At 41.2% G+C, this 22,346-nt stretch overlaps 1 protein-coding gene across 4 annotated transcripts in view; it reads right to left on the bottom strand.

Moving 5' to 3' along the window:
* The window catches only part of UTRN (utrophin), a 438,418-nt gene that overhangs the window by 385,229 nt on the left and 30,843 nt on the right, over positions 1 to 22,346 (bottom strand). For all 4 annotated transcript variants that reach the window (XM_048489265.1, XM_048489284.1, XM_048489276.1 and 1 more), the window contains exon 3: positions 2,958 to 3,019. In XM_048489265.1, the coding sequence (XP_048345222.1) occupies positions 2,958 to 3,019 (62 nt within the window). The remainder of the gene's footprint in view (positions 1 to 2,957; positions 3,020 to 22,346) is intronic.

A 22,346-nucleotide genomic window follows, 5' to 3' on the forward strand; every position in this document is an offset into this window, starting at 1 on the left:
GGGAAAAATATCCTTTGAAACATAAGTGAAGTATATTTAAAACAGTTTTGGCCCAAGAAGCCTCAAATTATTTTTTCCCGGTTACTTCTGGTTTCATATCCAACAGGTTTTGTTTTTTGCACTGAAACAGCAACAATTGTCTATAGCCTTGCTGTTGCTTGATTAACAGAGGCTCTTTTTATAGCTCTAAACCACACAAAATTACCTGACATTATAGTAACAACTACTTTAAATTATATTCCCTTTTTACAGAGCTTTATGTATGGAATGGCAACAAAATTAAATTGCCACAACAGTTCTCAATATATTCATTGGTAAAAGAAGTAATAGTTGTATAGGACTCAGAATTTTTTCAGATGTATACCCAGTTGTTTTATGTGAAATGCAACCCACTTTTGAAGAGTGGGTTGCTCTATTACATTAAGGCTTATTTTAAAAAATTATAAAATAATGATGTTCTCAATTTTCCTGCACATTAAATTTTTATATATGTTTCAGCACAAACTTATTTTCCTTTAACATATTGAACTGTTATAACAATAGCTATCATGTATCAAAAGAACATAACAGATAGCCCAAAAACCCATATAACCCAAGAGAGTATATGGGTTGGATGCAAAAGCTGCTGCAGAAGAATGTGCCCCAGGGTGAGCAAGAGCCATTTATAAGCAGAGGACTAGAATGGAAACTCACTATTTTGTATCCATCTGCTTGGCCAACCCCAGAACTGCTCCCACAGGATTGTGATTATGCAGCTAGTGGGGAGAAACGCTCAGCAGTCCCCAGTTAAGTCAGGACCCATTCTTGTTATTTGCTAATGCTGTAGTCTCACAGAGAGAACAGTGCACAAACTCACATTTTCTATGTGGAAATGCTAAGGTTAGCACAAATAAAAAGTGAAGCATCCTTTCCAAATGTAATTCACTACAATATGGCAGAGAAGAAAGAAATAACATCTACAATTCTATATGTTGAGGTAGCCTATACATCTCACCAGGGGTGGAGCGCCCACGGGGACTTGTGGGGTCACATGTCCCCAGGTGCACTCCATCCCATCACGTGGAAACCCCTTCTCCCCCACGCCGATTCAGCTCCCAGGTTGGCATGGGGAAAAAGTATGCCGTGTGGGAGGCAATTTTGCAGAGGCCCCAATGCATCCCTCGCACCAACTTGGCTCATCCGAGTCAGTGTGGGGGAGGAGGGGATAACGCCCATGGGAGAAGGTGACCAATTGCCTTCTGCAAAAAATGCACGGCTGTGAGATGTCTTTTATCAGCATGAGGGCGGAAATGCTGGAGGAGCGTTGCTTCAGGGAGCTGGTCCTGCTTGTAAATTACAAATGACGGACAGCCAGTCGAACTGATCATCTACACTCAGCTAATTCAAGACGTAACTGTTAGCGACACGGCTCTAACGGGGTGGGTGAACTGGGAGGATTGTTTGCTTGGGGTGCGGAGTGTAGGAAAGTCCTAACTTTGAGGACTTTGGATCAACAGCTGGTTCATCCTCTTCTGATGAACAGCTGCTCTCACATCTCCACTCCTGAAACATTCCTTCACTGTCAGTGGGGGGATTAATAGAGGTATGTAGTAAGCTGCTTTCGTCTTCACTGTCCAATACAGAGGGAGAACTGATCATGACATATGGGGCTTGGGAGCACAGGGAGCGTAGCTACTGTGGGGTGCAGGGACAGGGCACCATTTTGCCCCACTACGCCTCTGCACCCCACCTATGGTAAAGTGTAGTACTGAAGTCCTAAGCTCTGGAATCGTACCCCAGCTAGTCCTGATTTGCCTCTATGGCTCCGTCATCATCCCATCTCCTTTATACAACACATCTAATGTGAGCTACCAATTATCAGAAAATACCAAGCGCTCAGTGTCAGCAAAATCATATTATTAATTAGGACCTAATTATGTTATATATGTATCTAACCAAATCCATTTGTTTGACTACTCTAAGCAAAACAGATTCTGATGAAGCTGACACACAGCAGAGAAGTGGGGCAGCAGAATAGGTTATCCTTTTCATGCCTACTTTTCTGATTCCCAAGCCTGTTGTATCAGAACACATCTTCAGACTCACAAGGACAAATCTTACTAGAGAAGCTGGTGAAGTGGGAAAATGTTGGATGGTGCATATGCATTAAGCATATACACACACAGTTTCTCCGCTACAAATCACTCTCTCCAGCAGCTGCTTGGCCTAGAAGTAGCCTGTCATCAAGATTTTATTACATGTCTTGGCAGAACTCTAAGAGCCAAACTATATGCATGCAGTTTTATGACCATATTTACAGTCAACCCGATAAAATGACGATTTTTCCTGGATGTGTGTTGATTATAATTAAAGTACAGCAAAATAATAAACCCATGAAAATATTCCCCATTTATTAATGCAACGGGATTAAAATGACCACCTTGATCTTCCTACTTGAGAAATACAGCTTACCTAGGCTAATACATTTCAGTATAGGGACAAGTGGTGGGACAGGAAATAGATCTATCCAGTGAACTAGAACAACACAAGCTTACAAGAACTAACAGTTTTGCTTGGTCAGCATGGAAATTCACCAACTGCTTCATCAAACTACCCTGTGACAGCAGTCACAAAATCCATTTTAATGCATTCAGGATATTGCATGCATAATTTAACCATATTATAACAACATCAAGTTCTCCAAATACCAATAAGCACTAAACTGCAATTAAATGAATGGAATAAATTAATTCCATCATGTGTCACAAATTCTTTTTTAAATTAGCTCAACAATATTGTCTGCTGTTGAACATAAAATCTCTTTGGTTCATGAAAGAAACTGAATATTTTGAAGAGTCACATACAGTTTTATTTACACTGTACACTAGTTAACACAGATAGCTTTCTGATGTACAAGGCTACCTTTTCTAACTTTTTCTAATCAAAGATAACTGATGCTAGTTTCAAGACATACTTGCCTTAGAAAAGCGAGAATTTATCCATTTTGTGAAAGTTTTCTTTTGTACATCATTGTGTTCATCTAGAAAAGCAAGGGAATAAAAAAAGTTAAATTGTCTTTCGCAGACTGCTAAATAACACATCATTAAAAAGGCAATATTGATTCTGAAAGATGGAGAGAAAGAGGAGGAGAACATATCAGGCATTATTTCCCACCATTGCAGAATGATGAAGGAAAGTTTGAATAGGTATCCTTGACTAGAAAAAGGCATTTTTAACTGATCAAGTTAGTCCATGTTTTCTTCATAAAACCAGATGCCAGAAATCTGAAAAATGAGAGTTTGCTGAGATTGACTAGTCAAGTCAAGCATATCTAGACATTTATACTTTTTTCCAGACCATAGCCTAAAACATTACTGAAATGCAGCAACACAGATTCAGTGTCTTAACTATATTCCAGAAAACTTGATCCGTAAGATACTGCTGAACTCTAATCGTGGTCTTCTACTGCAGGCCAATACAGTTCCCACCTGAGAACACTGGTCTGTGCAATCATGTATGCCGTCTTCTCTCAATGAATAATAATACACCTTACTAATGTACTGTTTATTTATATCCTACCTTACTACCCAATGGGAACCCTAACTGGCTTACAATATTCTCCTCTTCTCCATTCCATCCTTACAACAACCCCGTGAGGTAAGTCTGTCTGAAAATATTTAACTGGGCCCCCAGAAAACTGCCATGGCAGTGGAGATGCTCAGATTACAGATTGATACTCCAGTCACTACAACACTAATACTCCGTCTCCACATGTTGTTGGACTCAGCATGGGCAATATGTAATTGTCATCTGAATTCTAACAAAATTGAGCTTAAGTTGAAGGAAGGGGGATGACAATTTGACTGGAGAAATTCTGTTTTCTCTTTCACCAGTTACACAAACTAGGTTCCTGTGGAGCTTTCTGTTCCTTTTAGTACTGTCACCAACAATTTGCAGTCAATCATACAACACAACTTAAACTCCTCCTTATCATGCTCCAGCTAGAAGGGAGCCCGAACAGTAATGAAATCATGCATGCTTATCAGAAAAAAATTCAAACAAAAGAAATAAACTTCTTTTTTACACAATATATTCGTGGGTGTCAATAACGTCAAGTTGCTTTTGACCTCACTGTTAACAGCCGTCCTCAGGTCCTGCAAAATGAGGGCCATGGCTTCGTAAATTGAGTCCATCTTACGCTGGGTCTTCCTCTTTTTCTATTGCTTTCAACCTTTTCTATTATTATTGTCTATTCCAGTGACTCTTGCCTTCTCATAATATGACCAACGTTCAATAGCCTCAATTTAGCTGTTTTAGCATCCCGGGCCAGTTCAGGCTTGATTTGATCTAGAACTTGCTTATTTCTCTTTTTGGTGGTCCAAGGTATCTATAAAATTCTCCTCACACCAGATTTCAGAATATTCTATTTTCTTCGTGTCAGCTGTCTTCATTATATGTACTAGCTATGAAATATATTCCATTCAAAAAACTGCCATATTTTTATTTATAATGCTCAAAGAGAAAAACTGGATGTCACTCTACACACATAAAAAGAATTCAATTTTTGAAAATCTACACTCAAAACAGCAAATAAACTTCTTCAAGTTTATAATTATTACAGTAACTCTGACATGCAGTTAATAAACACTGTGTATTTATATGAACAAATACTATAAGTAGATATAACAGAAGAAGTAGGGTAGAAAAGTAGGCAATATGCATGCCTCTGCTTGTATTAAAATATTTTTCCAACCAAAAAAAATGAATTCTCTCATGAGAATTATTAAAAACTGCCTTTTTTTTTCATTCTGCCCAAGTTACTAAGTACCTTTGGAGTACAATAATAAATTTAACTCTACAAAAAGAAAAGGTCAGAGTAGAAAGAAGGAAGCATACACAATGCAGTTTGGTAACTGAATAACTGTGCAGAGGCAGAAGTGTTATATGTAACACAGATAAAGGAGAAAGTTTTATGTCACTAAATTTCATCTATGACCACTGGGACTCCTTCATACACTCACCAAAGTTTCTATATCCCCAGTTGTACTATAATATCTTTTCAAAATCCCACATCATTTTGAATATCCATTAAAACTAGAGGCTTCCTGTAAATTCAAACATTTTTCAGATGCCAAATTATATGAACCAATTTATTCATTTTATGCTCACAGGCTTATATATATTTGAATAAAACTAACTGAACCTGCAGTTATGTTTCACTTAGTAGTTAGTTATGTTAAATCTGCTTTAGTATTTACTTGTTTTACTTATTGTGTTTCTTACTATTAAATATCAGCAGTGGGGGGGAAATAACTGTACTTTTGGGGTTTGAGTTTATTAGATCCAGAAACTTTTGAAAAGGTCAATACTATATTTTCCAAAAAATTCAAGTTTATTAAAACCTAATCTGCCTCCACAAGGATCTAGGAGGCAACAGGAAGTAAGAAAAGAACCCGCACCACCTGCTTCTTGAAAGATCCATGTGGAGTCTGGAGGAAAGCAGAGTTGAATGCTGATCCTGTCCAGGCTGAGCCCAGCACTGAACTGCAGGCTGAACCTGGCTAGGTCCAGCTTTAAACAGCTTCCTCCACCTCAGAAGGTCACATGACCTCCAAAGGCTGAGTCCACAGTTTACAGCTGGATCTGCCTGCCCTAGGTCAGCACTGAACTGCAGAGTTAGTCTCCAAAGTCTATGTGGATTTCGGAGGTGGCACACACAGTTCATCACTGGACCTGGCCAGGCTGCAGGGAAGAAAGGGGGGAGAGGGCTTTTTTTTTAAGTGGCACACCAAAAAGGCCCCAAAATGCCCAAAAAATCAACATTTGGGGGTATCCTATTTTTGGGAATTTTTATTTCTGCCTTTTCTCAGGTTCAGAAGAATGTGGTGGTTACAGGATAAAACTAGAAGGGGGCAGTGGAAGGAGTGCCAGTAGCACCTCCCATGCCCAGACCCTAAAGAAAGCAGCAGTGGCTGCTTCTACTTCTCACAAGGCCAGGAAGAAGCCCGAAAAAGCCACACAAGAACTGTGTCGCTGGCGGGAGAAAGTGGCTTCCCCCAGCACCGAGAAGGTGAAGAAATTTATCAAACCAAAGGCACTGAAAAGCAGGAAAGTATGAGGCCCTTTCAGGAGAGGAGTGAGGGGAGCCCAAAAACCCCACCTCCAGGACTCCTCTGCCCCTGTCTTTGGAACTGCAAGACATTGACTTTGGCACCAAGCATAGAGCCACATGGCTTTCTTCATGGTTTATTTTGTTGACCCTGTTTTGAAGCCTATATTGGGGGGGGGGGTAAAATGGGATTTTCCAACTCCTTTCCCACTGCCCTACCAACTCACCCGGGGAGAGGATGGGGATTCTCACCGATGTTTTTCAGGTGTTGCTTTTAAAAACCATTTCGAAAGAACAGCTGCTATGTCTCCTCCTCCCTTCAAATTTGGGTGTGGGGCAGGGTTCCAATCCCTTAATCTGAGCTTGGTACTGCTCTCCCAGTACTTTAACAGAACAGGGGACAAAGAAGCAAACCCCTAATACCAGAAAACAGGGAAAGAGGCAAAAAAAGGGGGCTGAGATAGGGACTGACAGAGAGGATCTGGGGATGGGAGTGTGTATACGTGTAAACAAAAGAAAGAGAAAGAGGCAGGCAGAGAGGGAGAGCAACATATCAAACACCGGACAAGGGAAGAAGAAAAGCAGGAGAGGTTGCCCCCCTCAGTGAGCACCTTAACTCACCAAGAGTTTCTTCATACAAAGGGATTTACTACTAGTTGTTATATATTCGAATGTGTGTAACTGAATCTGCAGTTATGTTTTACTTAGCAAATGGTTTTGTTGAATACTGTATTCTATTGTATGCACTATTGTGTTGTTATGTTTGTTAGTGAATAGAATATGCTTCATCATGAAGCCAACCTTGAACAAGCCTTGCTTGAACAAGTGAACTGCATAACTAACTGCAAATACCTCATATTATCAGTTGCCTGAGACAAAATTTCATAAGACTAAATACTAGCAAAATTATTTTCCCATTTCATAGTTTTATAGAAGCTCAATAGTCTAGTCGCCCGTGCATAGCCTTCGGCCTTTAAATAGCTATGTGGCATGCAGTGTTCAAAAGATTCAATCAGTATAATACTACAATATGCTTGAGAAATTATGATGAACCTAACTCCCACCCAAAATATGTTTTATGGGGGGCAACAGAAAAATTTGAAACAATCATCTGACATGAGCATCTCCACTACAGATGCCGCCCTATATTACTGTAGTTTCTTTGACACTAATAAAAGAGTAACAGATCTAGGAAAAATGGACTATGTTCTAATTAAGCTTTCATTAACCTCCATGGATTAGCTGTCAGCTGAACCAATTAACCCCAGAATGGAATTCCCTGCTTGATTAATTCTCATGGGGTGGGCTCATAAATTCTGTTCTACCATCTGAAAGGCAAGGAGTCCATGGCATGGTTCCAGTGGTGACCAAAGACTTGAGAAAAGTGTGTTCTCCGTGTTTAAATGTGATGCCATCGCATTACACTATAAAAGTGAAACTATAACTGAAGGTAGTTTTCCACTCCTAGATATAGTGAGAAAACCTTGTAAAATATGCCATTGTCTACAAAACAGTGCCAGGGGGCTTTTCCCCCTGCCACTGTAGTATAGTGGAACACAAATGTACTGAAGTAAGGCCAGATCTACACATATAGGCAAAGGATGACTGTTTACACTGGCGTGTCCCAAAAAACCTTTTGTTGTATAGTCAAAAACAAAACAAACAAAATAGGACATGCAGTTCCTTAGGAGCACCAGTGTTCATGCATACTGACTTGGTTACCACAAATGAGAAACAGCTTTGAAGTCTGGGTGGCAACGAGAACTGAGACAAAAATGCTACTTGATTCCCAGTTTCATCTGGAAAACCTGCCAATTTCAGTCTGGTTGGCCTGCAGAAAGGGCTGATCCTGCTACCAGCAGCAAAAAAAATGCACAATAGAATGGATGTGGGCAGCCGCCCTTGGTGACTTTGCCTGTAGGTAATACAGAGAGGAGGCAGGGCTAAACCCTGCCTTCAAGAAGGCAACACAGACCTCTGCATTTCCTACTGCATGCACATTTAGACCTTTAATAGGCTATTTTATGCTTCAAGCAGCTTTGAACTGTGGCTAAGCTGGGAGGGGCAAGTTGCCAGGCCAAAAGGGCCTAATGTGGGTAGCAGCAAATATCATGGGTATGCAGACACCCTTCCCATCCATTCCCACACCTCTTGCTGCTGCTTCTACAAGGGTGCTTCTTCACATCCTTGTGTGGAAACAGCAGCGGCATATCGACAAAGAATGGAGCCCAGGGCAAGAGCTGAGTTTTCCACACACACCCCTCCCATGGGTGGACGCCCTCCCCCACCTTCTCACAGAAGTGTCCCGGCCGCCATGTAGTTGGCAGGTACCTGCTGCTGTGAGGCTGGGGTGTTGCAGCAATGCGCCCCAGGGAAAGTTGGCCAGTGGGGCCACCATGGAGCCAGAGTCGGCGTCAGGCAGCCCGGGCTGGACAGCGCTGCTGGTGGTGTTCGGTACCTTGTCTGCTTTCCTCCTCCCCCCACCCCCCATTCCAAGCCACCAGCCAATCCCACACAGGGCAAAGAGGTCAGGATACCTGGGAGGCCACCGCAGCACAGGTCCAGCCCTCGCCCGCCGCCCGGCCTCTGATGGAAGTGAGGAGGCTACTGCCAGGCTGGCCCTCCGCTCTCTATTGGAGTTGTGTGGGTGCGGCCCATGCGTGGGGGGGGGGGCACCCGGAGAGTGAGTTTTCTCTGGCGCCATTTCCCCCAGATACGCCTCTGGGTCTCAGCAGGAGGCAAAGGACAGGCTCTGGACAGCTCAGGGGTGGCAGTGGCCTGCCAGGCCCAGCCCAGGTGCTGCAGGGTCGTCTGGACTGGACAGCTTTGGTGACGCTGTGCTGCGGTGCCTGGGCTAAGCACAGCAGGTCACCGCCATTCCCGAGCTATCCGGAGCCCACAGCTTGCAGTGACGGATGGGGCAGCTGGGCCCCCTTCTCACGGGCCTGGCCTTTGCCCCCTCCCAAGGATGCCTCAAGCTGCACTGCTTCTGCTGCCAGGGCAGGAGGAAGTGTGGCCAGTTGGCGAACAAGGGCTGGACCTGAAAGCAGTGGCCTCCCAGCCTCTTTGCCCTGCGTGGGACTGGCTGGTGACTTGGAGTGTGGGGAGGGGAGGACGAGTGTGACTGAATGGCCTCTGCTCAGGGACATGTGACCCCACATATCCCCATGGGCGGTACACCCCTAGGAAACAGCCATATGTAAGATTGCTCACTTTGGTTATAATTTTTAATTTTTAATTTTATTTTATTTAGATTATTTATACTTGATTTTTATTTGGATTATTACACAGGTGGCCAAATTTGTTTAACATAAGAGCCACACAGAATAAACTTCAGTGTTTGAGTGCCACAAGACATGAGTAAATATTACACACACATTTTTATCACTATATGGACATTTTGTTACAAACATTTACATAAATATTAAGAAATACCCATACATTATAGTAATTATTCATGTATGTAATTTTATTAACATTAAATGAAGCTGCCAAAAATAATAGAAGCATGATTCACAGCAGTATATTATAATCCACGTGATCTACCCTTATGCAAAAATCAAAATTTCAGGGAAGTCATTGGAGTCTTTATCCCTGAACTCAGATAAGTGCCCAAGGACTTGTTTCCAAGAAAGGAACAACCACCTCCACTGAGCACACCCCCAGAGAGAAAATTCAGTGGACTGTGCAGGCAGAAAAAAAGAGGAGGAGAAGGAAGTGGGACTCAGCAACAACAGCATCACACACACTCTTCCCCAATTTATATACTGGAAGGATTCTGCAGCCAGTTCCAACCGTGGGGAAAGAGCCAAGAGAGACCTCTTTTCCCGGCCAAAGGCCTTAGGAGGGAAGGCGCAAGACCAGAAAGAAACAGTGACTGCCTGCCCTTCGGTTTGCTTTCAAGAACACTGCTGGGAGGTTTTTTATGTCTTCCTCAGAGGGTTCATGAACACTTTTTCCCCACTCTCTGCTGCCTACAGTTAACTCAAGGGAGGGTCACCTCCTCTATCATTCCAGACTGCAGAGCCAATCCAGACCTACCTCAGAGGTCCTTCCCTATGCACTGCCTACCCTCAGAAGATGCAACAGGGGATCAGTGAACACAGGGACTTTTCTGCACTAATGCTTCATTTCTGCGAATGCTCCCCAGCAGCTGTTCACTTAGTGCCTAGCTTTTTTGGTCTAGATAACAACTCTTTGGCTTACCCAGTTTTTGTTTCGTTGAGGTATTTTCTACTAGCCATCAAAAGGACCACATTATTACTTGACTTTAATAAACATTTGGTTTGCAAATCAAGTGAAAACCCACATGCTCAGCATTTTTTCCAGAACACAGTTTTAAAAAATATAAATATAAATAAATGTTATCAAAAATGTCCAGGACAAGGAGAGGCTAGATACTGTGCCATATACGAAGCTGTGTGGATTTTTAATTAAATCTTTTGATTAAATATTTTTAAATTAGTATTTAAATCCCATTGTTGAAAAATAGATTGGTAGGTGAACTGACTCATGACAATCCTGTTGAATTAGTTCATACTGATCAAAAAACATGGATGAGCAAGAACTCATTTGTATTAGAGAATTACTAGACAATACTATAATTGTCAGATTACATCCTAACTCCTTTGCCAAAGCAGGATTAGAACTGAAAGTGTGGTTTAGGCAGGTTTCCTAGACAAGAATAAACAAAGGTCTTGTGGCAAACATAGAATACATTTTGTCACAGAAAATGAATCTTTGCAGAAACAAGATATATTTCATCACTTTATTCCATATTGAAACTGTTGGTTTTATCTGGAAATCTGTCATGCATTCACTTTCTAGTTTCATTTAATAAATACCCTTCCACTTCAAACTGTACTTTTAACATAGCTTGCAAAAGTACATACTGTAGACTCTGCTCCACATACTTACATCACTGCAAATTGTTACAACTCTAATGGAAAAGTACAAACATTAAGTACAACTATATGACATTTTACAGCAATTTTAAACACCCTGAAAGTACAAACATTGAAGGCCTAGAAGACTGGATTGGTAAATAAAGCCAGATCTGTGATAAATAATATAACATCAAAATCACGGAGTACTGAGAAGGCAATGATAGCTTATCCTGGGCCAAGATGAAAAAGAATATTTCTAAAGGAGAGGCTGTTTCCTATTGTGCTTGGAAGAAGAAACTAGCCAGTCACTGTAGCGTTGTTTAGGGGTTAGAGTGTCATATGACCTGAAATACAAGTTTGAACCTCCAGCCTATCATAGAAGTTTGTGGGGTAATCTTGGGCCTGTCACACAATCTCAGCCCAAGCTACCTTGCTGTAAGAACAGAAGAAGGATTCAAGCTACTTTTGTATCTGACGAAGGGAGCTTTGACTCACAAAAGCCTTTAACTGGTCTATTTCCTTTTCCCTTAAATAGCTTCCATGAAGAATGTATAAGACAGTGAGGTTCATCAGGAACAGGTGATAAAAGAGTGTGGCTTTGATTTGCTCACCTATAAGTGATCCTATAGACAGCTACCTTAACTGAGAGGTTTTATGCATGGGGTTTTTTTGTCAGTTCTGTCCCTGTACTGCTTTTGCTTATCCCAATTTCTGCATGATTTTTTCCATCACTAGTCTTCACTGAGTTACCCCCACCGCCCTCGATTTTTTTTCCAGCTCTTTTGGGACCACTTTTATCATGATCCTTTTTCTGGAAGTTGTTTTGAGTCATCTTTTTCCTAAGGTGTAGAGGGAATGATTTAACAATGACAACAGTTCACTGGGATTTGAAATCAGTGATTTTAATGGTGATGATTATTCCCTGGTTTGAATATTATCCCTATCCCTAAACGACACAATTTTATGATAAATAGTGCATTCAGATGGGCGTAGCCAATGATTAAGTGCCACGAAGTCACACCCAATCTATGGCAACCCCTCACAAAGTTTTCAAGGCAAAGGATAATCAGAAATAGTTTGCAACTGGCTGCTTTTTTAAATGGTTTAAAAAATGCTTCCCAGTGATTCTAGAGTTTTATTAGTCTATTGGAGCAACAACAAAAAATCCTAAACAATTTATAAAATTGCTCTAACACACATACCATCCTGAAGATAAGTTATGATAGTTCAATCAGGTTCTCTAAATTCTTAGCCTTTAGAATACTATAAATGGATTATATTGCCTTTTGAAACCCAAAATTATGGCATATAATATCTTCAACTAAGTCAACACAGTCAACACATCATGTAGAAAATACAACAGAATGGCTTTTCAACCTGTATCTTGTTGTTTCTTCTCTAAAATTTATTTATTTGTATTTACATTATTTCATAGAATCATAGAATCATCAAGTTGGAAGAGACCCCAAGGGCCATCAAGCCCAACCATCTGCCATGCAGGAACACACAATCAAAGCATTCCTGACATATGTTCATCCAGCTTCTGTTTAAAAACCTCCAAAGAAGGAGACTCCACCACACTCCAAGGCAGTGAATTTCACTGTCGAACAGCCCTGACAGTCAGAAAGTTCTTCCTAATGATTAGGTGGAATCTCTTTTCCTGCACCTTGAATCCATTACTCTGTGTCCTAGTCTCTGAGGCAGCAGAAAACAAGCTTGCTTCCCTACGACATGACATCCCTTCAAATATTTAAACACAGCTATCATTTATAGTTCACCTTTCTCACTTGGACTCAAGGAGGATTACACAAAGTAAATCAATACAATCAACAGATGGGGTGTTCAGTAAACAGTGAGTAGGGTTAGACTTGTACAACCAAATAGAAGCGAAAAAGCAAAACTGAAGCAAAGCATAAGTATTAATGCAATATATTAAATGATGCTAAATTCCATAGCAAGAACCTAATTTCAGCAAGCTAAACACAGTCATAATAATCTTTCCAATTCGTGATTCATTTAGTACCATGCAATTCTATTGCCTGGGAAGAAAAGCCCTCTTAAATAATTCAGCTCTGCAGTTTGCAGAAATTATATCTCTTACTACATTTTGTTCTAATTCTGCAGTGCTGTTGTCTGCATTGTTAGACATACCATGTCTGATACTTTTTTGCATTGTTCCAAATTTTTGTAATTATCGTCTTATTGCGCTGTTTGTTGGTATCTCTTTCATGCAAGCATGCTATTTGACTGCATTGTTTTATATTGTATCATGTAACATGTCAAAGGAGGGCTATAAATAAATGAATAAGTTCTACTTTCAGTCAGGCAAGTACTTTCAAAAAGTCATCTGTTAAATTACAATTCTAACTATATATAATAGGAAATTAATTTTACTGAGTGTGAAGGCACAGTGTCAGTGCTCAGGGTTGTAAGCAGTCAGACCCCTCCTTCCACTAAAAGGATGGGGACCAAATATTGACAAAAGAGCAAGACACTGCTTCCCACAAAATAGATACCCCACAGAGAATTTTGGCATCTATGTTGAATGTCAAGCCTGGGCAGGAAGGTAGTTGACCGCTGAACTTTTCCTTTGGCCCTAAGGTGTGCCTGCCTGGACAACAGAATTAACTAATTCCCATTATGTCTCTCTGAGGTGATTCAATCAGCATTCCAACCAGACCACTACTTTCTCTATCTGCACCCATCCCAGCAATCAATTAATATTCAATAGATCAATCCAGGCAGTATTTTTGGGTCCTGACAACTCATCAAGCCTCTTGTATCTTGCTGTTCAAACTCTAGAAAAACAATCAAGCCTTGTCTCTAGCTTTCCTGTCAGCTTTCCTCATACCACCACAGGGTCCATTTTGAGGTATAAATATTGATCCTTTGGCTATTCATAGTTTGCATGTGTGTTTCTGGAACCATACCCTTATCCCATTTGCATATGAGCTCTTTCCTTTGCTTTCCTCTCTGGCACTGCATTCCCTGGATGCCCCTTCAAGACCAATCCCTGAAACCCTATCCAACTTCCTCCTTTTCCTCTTAGTCAGCTCTTGTATGCTTTGTGTGTATATATTCCTTGCTAAAAATATATCTGTTGTTTTACTATTTTTATTCTTTAATTTTAATTACCTACCTAACTGCTCTTTTGCGAGTTTTCATCCAGGACTATCCTGGTACACATAAGTTATCAATCCCTTTTACCCCCATTCTCTCTGTCTCCAGCTAATTTACTCTACTAAAGTGGAGACTGCCAACTTGGTGGTGGTGGTGGGAGTACTAGTAGTAGGAGAAGGAACAGGAGGATGGGGAGAAGAAGAGGAGGAGGAAGAAGAGGAAGAAGAAGTGGAGAGACAGGAGAACAGGAAGAAGAGGAAGAGTTTGTTTTAATACCCCACTTTTCTGTGCCTTTAGGACACTCAAAAGCAGCTTACTATAGCCTTCCTTTCCTCTCCCCAAAACAGACACCTTGTGAGACAGATGGGGCTGTGAGAGATCTGGGAGAACTGTAACTAGTCCAAGGTCACCCAGTAGGCTTCACGTTGAGGAGTGGAGAATCAAACCTAGTTCTCCAGATTAAAGTCTGCTGCTCTTTACCTCTACACCATGATCGCTGCTCTTCAACTAATTTTTTCACTGTTCCCCTGGTTTTCCCTTTCTGTTCCCATTATATTGATTCCTACTAGATATACTGGAGAGAGATAGACAGATAGAATAATAAAACCCACAACAGCCAGTTGATTCTGGCCGTGAAATCCTTTAACAAAACACTACCTGTATTTGTTAGCTCATATTGCTGTCTCTGATGATGCCAATCCCCTTTTAATAAAAACTAGCTGTCCATCAACACAGATTTTGTTAAACAGAAGGACATTCCTATCCAGACAAAGAAAAAGGAGTCTTTAATTAACTTTGTTGCAATGCAATTCACATTCCACATTCCTCTATTTAAATGCAACATGGGCACTCAACGGAATCTTCTTTCCAGCCCAGCCCTTCTCTTTAAGCCATCTCAGATGTGGCTATAAAAAGCTGTAGTTTTGTGTGTTCTTTTAAGATCTTGGAAATCAATACATACTTGGTTTCTAATTATGGCATGATAATATTTGAAAATTTGATTGGTCTGTTCTTGTACAGAGAATATTCTTTTTCACAGTAAAACATATCAAAAGAATTAACTGTACCTAACATTTCTTGAAGCTGTTAGTAAAGCTAGGCCCTTCTCCCAGTTTCTACAGCAAGAAATGAAACCCAAGTTCCACCTTTTTGCAGTAAACAAGGAATTTCTAAAAATAAAACATTTGGTCTGAGAGAAGAGTCGAGACACAAAATTGTAAACATCTTCCACAAGTGAAGGTCAAACATACAACCTGATTTTTTCATGCACACTAACAACCCCAGGGAGCTATATACTTTCCCAGGTTCATTTAGTCTCAGTTTTTTTAAGCCATCAGTCTGAAATCTGGCAAGGATAATCCTGATAGAAAGAATGCTAGCCAGGATTGCTGCCGTACAGAATCTGCATAAAAAGAGATGTCATCTGTGCAAATCTGGGAAAAAAAGATCTGAGGTAAAAATGGTGACCACTTCTCCTGCCAAGAAATAATGTGCATCCTTAGAAAAGGAGCTCAAAATCTGATGTATTGTACCAGTGGTTCTTAAATTGTGGATCAAGCCCCAACAAAAGACCATGACTACTGTGCAAATTAAGTTTAGTAGGGGGTTGGTGGAATAAACTTGAGGAGGAGTTTCTGCAAGGCTGGATGACTAATTTAGGCTTGCTTCTACGTAATTTGAAAAATGTCCATAAAATATAGTCTGTTGCTCAACAAATCTAGGACTCATTCCGCACATGCAGAATAATGCACTTTCAAACTGCTTTCAGTGCTCTTTGAAGCTGTGCGGAATAGCAAAATCCACTTGCAAACAGTTGTGAAAGTGGTTTGAAAACGCATTATTTTGCGTGTGCGGAAGGGGCCTATGTTTTTTAAGTAAAAACAAAAAAAGAAAGTGGTTTGGTATTAACAAAAGCGACATCCTTGAATTTCATGTCATGCTCAGGATGAAAATATAGCATGGAGTTACTTTGAAAGTGTAACCTGAAAGTCAAAATAAGTCTGGAAATGGATTCCGCTTCAAAATGTCTGGGAACCATTGCATATCCACGGCAATATTTTAAATGTTGATTACATAGCAACTGAATTCTGGAAGACAGAATCTCAAATAAAAGGCAGACGAGTACATCCAAACTGGTCGGCTGGCTGTTATGTGCTGTGTGGTCCTGGTCTGGTGGTTTTAGCTCCTAATGTTTCACCTACATCTGTAGCTAGCATCTTCAGATGTGCCATGGAAAGAAACACATCTTATGCATCTGAAGATGTCAGCCATAGATGAAGGTGAACTAAGGAACTAAGACCACCAGACCACAGCCAAACAGACCAGAAAACCCACAACAGCCAGTTGATTCTGACCATGACAGCCCTCAACAATCGTCTGCTCAGCCTTCCGCCAACTTAACGGGTTCTTTATGACAAACTTCAGTCACTGTTTTTTTTTCAGCAGTCACATGAAAATTTGTTTTAGTACATCTACTCCTTATCAAAGGTTGATGATCAACATTTTATTAGCTCACTTACATTTTGAGTAGTTCACTATTTAAAATTCTGTAGCCACAAACTATTATACACCAAAATGTTGAGAAAAAGATTTCGATTCTTTTCCCACCAACGCCTTTTAAAATGAACAGATAAAACGAAATCCATTATTATTTTAAATGCAGTGCAAACTGAACACTTGAACATGACTCATCTCCTTCCTCCCTAACACAATTACAACTTGATTCCATTAGGATGATTATATAACAGACTGATCTGCTCACATTTTATAACTGCTTGTACAGATATATTATATGCTCTTTCCAAACTCTTATCTGCATTTACCAAGTGTCAACTTGTGAACAGTTAAGGAAAGATACATCAGGATGCACATGGTGACTTCCAACAAGAAAGGCCAGCCTGCAAAAGTTGAAATGCAAAAATAGGCAATTCACAAATGAAATGAAACAATTTTCCTCTATTTTATCTGCAATAAGTATCATAGCTTATAATCAATTACTAAACTACTTAAGGTAGTAAAGTAATAAAAATTAGACCAGCCTATTAAAATATGTTAAACTAAACTTGAATTATCCCACCAAATCAGATGTGTTTGATTTTTAAAAGTCATTAAATTAACAGAGAATAAACTTTTATGATACATTCTGCTAACTGCAATGGTGTCCTGATGTGAAAATGCAAAAGCACAACAAAATATTCCAAGAGGCACAATATGCTTCAAGTTGCCACATTTAGATGTTTCTATATTTTAAAAAAGTCACAAGCAGTGTCGTGGTTCCCCAGTACACACTTGCGCACGCACACACACACACACAGAGTCCAGTTTCCAAGGTCAAAGTTCCATTCCAAAAGTTAAGCACAAAAATTTCCAAACTCACAGCAACAAATCCAAGAGTAAACCAAAATCACAAGTCCAAAGATTCAGGCCAAGGTCAAGACAGAAACAGCAGGCAATTCAAAGCAGGAGCCACAAGGTCAGCAGTAATTCTGAGTGTTGCTTCCACAGAGCTATGCCTCTTCTAGCTGCCCATAAAGACAATCTCACTCCAAGGGCCTGTAATGCTGTACATCTGCTGGCTGGCTCGGACCCGCTCCTGCAAATATTCATCCTCACTGCTATGCAGGGCCTATACTGGACCGCCAGGTGCATGCTTTGTCTTCTGTCCTGTAGGGTCCTGCATGTTATCCTACTATGCTGCTTGTGGGGCTCTGGTGATGAAGGAGGTGAGCAGGCTGGCATCTGACTTTCTACAGCAGGCTCAGAGCTGAAGGGCTGAGGGAATCACTATGCTGGTTTCCAGCTGTGAGTTCACCTCTGGCCCCAGTGTGGTTCCTTCTCCCCATATTACTTCTGCAACTGGCTGTAGTCAGGAGCCAGATCTGCCTGCTGACTGTTCATCAGAGGAGTCCTCAAAAACTCCTGGTCAAGGCTGGTTCAAGACAAGCGGGAAGTAAAATTACTTCTTTCTTATTTTAGAAGTATGGAATAACTTGTTTAGCACCAAGTTTGTTTTAAAGCTGCTTGAGTCTATTCTGAACTGTACATTTGTTTCTTGGGGCTCTCAGTGGCTTCCTTCCCAGCCCAATGACTTGAGATTTTAAAGGTGGCTGGGAATGAACACTGAATGACCTCCAAAGCTGGAAACATGGCCCTTCTCCTAGCTCCCATAAAAAGATTCCTACTTGTACTACTTTAACTGCATTAAAATCAAGTATGCAACTATATGTAGAATGTTAACATCCACATTCTCTCTGCAGGTTTTAAAATAGGGCTGATAACATTAGCTGCTGGTGACATTGTAGAAGTTCAATTTTCTACAATACCTTTTCTAAAAAATACACCATTACAAAGTATGACACACTGCAAGGCATGAGCTCATATAGAAACACATTAACTTTTAACTTTCACAAGTTCTGACAAAGACAAATACCACACAAATATGCAGTGAAGGAATGTATGAGCTTAGAAGGGGCTCCATTGAAGTTCATAATTCTTCGGCAGCTGACCTTTCACCTGACCTGAATAAAGGCCCTCCCAGCCACCCTACCTTGTTACTGAAGAGATTATTTCTTTTCAAACAGTTTTTGCATTTTTCTCCTTCATTTAAGCTTATTCCAACCTGAGAATTCTTTTTTTGTTAGACATGATAGCTGTATATTTGTAGATAGCTGTTTAAAGAGATATGCAAACTTCTCCTGAAAGTTACAGCCAATAGCTAGTGCCCAAAGCACACTTTTAAATAACCAACTATTACTAAAAACAGCAAGACTTACAACTAATTAGTTTAGAATCAGAGTTTATTATCTTTAGTTATTTTGCAGAATGTAAGTACTATATGATTTGGCAAGAAGCGCACTCTGAACTAGCCAAATTTGATACTTTTAGCAAGAAACAAGGTGAATATCATATCCAGACAACAATCTTTTTCGAATGCAACATTTCCATAGTTTGGAAGATCAGGAACATGTCACTACCTTATAAACTGCCCCTCTCAATACGTGTGAACTCCATCTTTGTATAACCATTGTCAAACCACTGAATGCCAGTCTTCTGAGGGATTTTTTGTTCTTTTTCGCAACTAAGGGCAATCCATCAAATCCCAGCACAGCAATCCTAAACACAGGAGAGCCAATTTTGCAAGGCCAGCAAAACCCACTGCAATGTGCAGAAGCCTGCCAGAACCAAGGCCAATTTAGGAAGTGCAAGCCCAGGAAAACCTATGCCAACCCAGAGAATCTCTCCCATGGAAACTCAAAATGCATGGCACTTTTGCTAGCCCAGATGAACTAAATGGAATGTGCAGATGTCCAGGGGCGTAATGCCCATTGGGCAAAGTGGGCAGTTGCCCTGGGCGCCCCCTTGTGGTGGGCACCAAAAATGCAGGGTTCATTTGTAATTTTTTTGGTATTTTAGTGGGTTTTCCGTTTTTGGCCACAGGGGGCTCAGTTTTTAGGCTAGCATCACCAACATTTCAGGGATGTTTTGGGAGACTCTCCTGATGCTATCCCCCAGGTTTGGTGAGGTTTGGTTCAGGGAGTCCAAAGTTATGGACTTCCAAAGGGGGTGCCCCATCCCCCATTGTTTCCAATAGGAGCTAATAGGAGATGGGGGCTACACCTTTGATAACTTTGGACCCCCTGAACCAAACCTCACCAAACCTGGGAGGTATCATCAGGAGTGTCTCTTACTGATACCACCCATGTTTTGTGAAGTTTGGTCCACCAAACCTGGGTGGTATCATTAGGAGAATCTCCTAAAGATACCCTGAAAGTTTGGTGCTGCTAGCTTAACAATTGCTCCCCTGACAGCAGGCACCCTCTAAATTTCCCCATATTTTCCTTTTGAATCCCCCCCCCTTTGGCATGGATTTAAAGGGAGAATTTGAGGTCCCCAGTTTAAACATTGAAAGTGATGCTGTTTCAGGGTGGGGGAGAATCCACCCCAAAATAGCATCACTTTCAATGTTGTTTAAACTGGGAAGCCCAGATCCTCCCTTTAAGGTGGATTTAAAAGGAGAATCTGGGCTCCCTAGTTGGAACACCATTGAAAATGATGCTGTTTGGGGGTGGATTCCAGCATCACTTGTTTAAAGTAGGGAGCCCAGATTCTCCTTTTAAATCCACCTTAAAGGGAGAATCTGGGGTTCCCAGTTTAAATAACATTGAAAGTGATGCTGTTTCCCCCAATTGGGGGGACTGGATACAACACCATAATATGTTTTTATAGCAGTAATAAAACATTTGAAAGCATTTTGAAAAAGTTTTCAAAAAAATTATTTCTGCTGTGTGGCACAGCCTATGGCTGTGTTCAGATTTGTGAGTTGGGCATTTTCTATGATGGTGACTTTGAAATGACCTGGTGTAAAAAAATCATTGCTTGGTCACGGTGGGGGAGGGCGGCTGCCCATGGGGGGGGCACCAAACTCCAGTTTGTCTAGATACACCACTATGCGTAGCTGCAAGCTGGCCGGGGGGTGAGCGTTGCACCGGGCACGCGCCTGGGAGGGCATCAAACTCAGGTTTTGCTCAGGGCTCCAGTTTGCCTAGTTACGCCACTGGAGATGTCCAATAGAACCCAGGCACACTCTGGCATGAAAGCCCAGCAGAATCACTGTCAAAACAGAATTTCTTCAAAGCCAAGGGCAATCAACTGAAGGAATCTTTAGGACAGGGGGATCATTTTTGCTAGCACAGCAGAACCCACTGATATGTGTAGAAGCCCTGCAGAACCCAGGCATGCTCTGTGAGAGCACAGCTGAAAGAGGCTGGTGGTGTGTTTTGTTTTTTTGTTTTTTTTGCAGATTGCAGCTGGCAATTCCAATTCCAATTCTGAAAAAGACTATTTTTTAAAGTTTTTCCAGGGTCAGGATTGCCATCTACCATCAAATTCTGCTGGGGGTGGGGGGACAGTTGGCCAAAAAATAGTTGAAAAATAATAGTATTTGGGGCTCTTTTTTCCCAGTCAGCCTTATGGAATTCACACCCCTTGAAATCGTGTTTCAGTGTTCAATTGGGATGAAAATGTTGCTTTTCTCAAAGCACAGTTTGCCCTATTTAGATGTCACAGCAAATTGGATTATTTGCTGAAGAGCTATCTTACCATAAGTATTTCAGAGTAACAAACCATGATTCACAAAATGATGCCAGTGATTTCTGCCTTTAACAAAATGTTATAGCTCAGGAGCCCCATAAGTAATGCTTAGAATGCATGTATGCTTACAGACTGCAAGAACATGTGACCAGCTACGTGAGTAAATAGACCCAGAGAGAAGTTTCACCACATCCAGTGTATGACTATCAAACTTTTAATCCCAGACTACTCCTAATGATTAATCAGAGTGCTTTTAGCTACTTGAAGAATTTGTCCTATTAGCATTTCCTAAATACATGAGCTATGCTCATATAAGGGAAATCTCAATTTGGGCTTGTGGAGAAATGGCTCCTTCCCCCCCCTTTTTTTTTCCTCCTCCCCTTCTCCAATCAGGTATCATAGATTTAGCGGACTTAGAAATTCCAGAAGGACATCAGGAAGAGCTACCTGCCCTAGGGGGAAAAGATACCTTGACCCAACCTGACCAGGTCAAAAGAGGGTGGGGCTGGGAACTGATAAAACTCTGGGAAGAGAGGGGTAAGGACTCTTCTCTTGCTCTTTCTGCTGGATCACTGAAAGGAGCAGACCTCTTGCCAGGGCTGTGCAGAGAGCAGCCATATTTGAACCATGTGCTCATCCAGGGAGCTCACTTAGCCTGCCAGGTAATGAGAACTCTTTGAGGATTGAAACCTTCTAAGCTTCAAGGGCCTACCCTATTTTCAACAACTGCCAGGGTATGTTTAGGGAGAGAGACACAGGATTTGCATTTATATCTCCTTTGTTTTGGAAATTTATTAATTTATTCTTTCGATTTCTATACCGCCCCATCCCCGAAGGGCTCTGGGCGGTGTACAACAGACCAGTATATATAGAATAAAACAACTAAAACCATTAAAAGCAGTGATACAGATAAAACTAAACGTAATAACAAGTTACCATAAGCAGAAGTGGCGTCCAGAAGCTCCATTCTTACATCCTCTTTCAGGAGGGAGGAACGATAAACCCCAAGATGGCAAAAGGCACAGATGTAAAAAGCCGGGGGGGGGGCAGGGGGGGCACCATCAACGGCTGGTTCCTCCAAAGGCCCGGAGGAACAATTATGTCTTACAGGCCCTGCGGAATTCAGTAAGATCCCGCAGGGCCCAGACAGCTGGTGGAAGAGC

The sequence above is a fragment of the Sphaerodactylus townsendi genome, linkage group LG01, assembly GCF_021028975.2.
Source record: "Sphaerodactylus townsendi isolate TG3544 linkage group LG01, MPM_Stown_v2.3, whole genome shotgun sequence".
Taxonomy (NCBI): domain Eukaryota; kingdom Metazoa; phylum Chordata; class Lepidosauria; order Squamata; family Sphaerodactylidae; genus Sphaerodactylus; species Sphaerodactylus townsendi.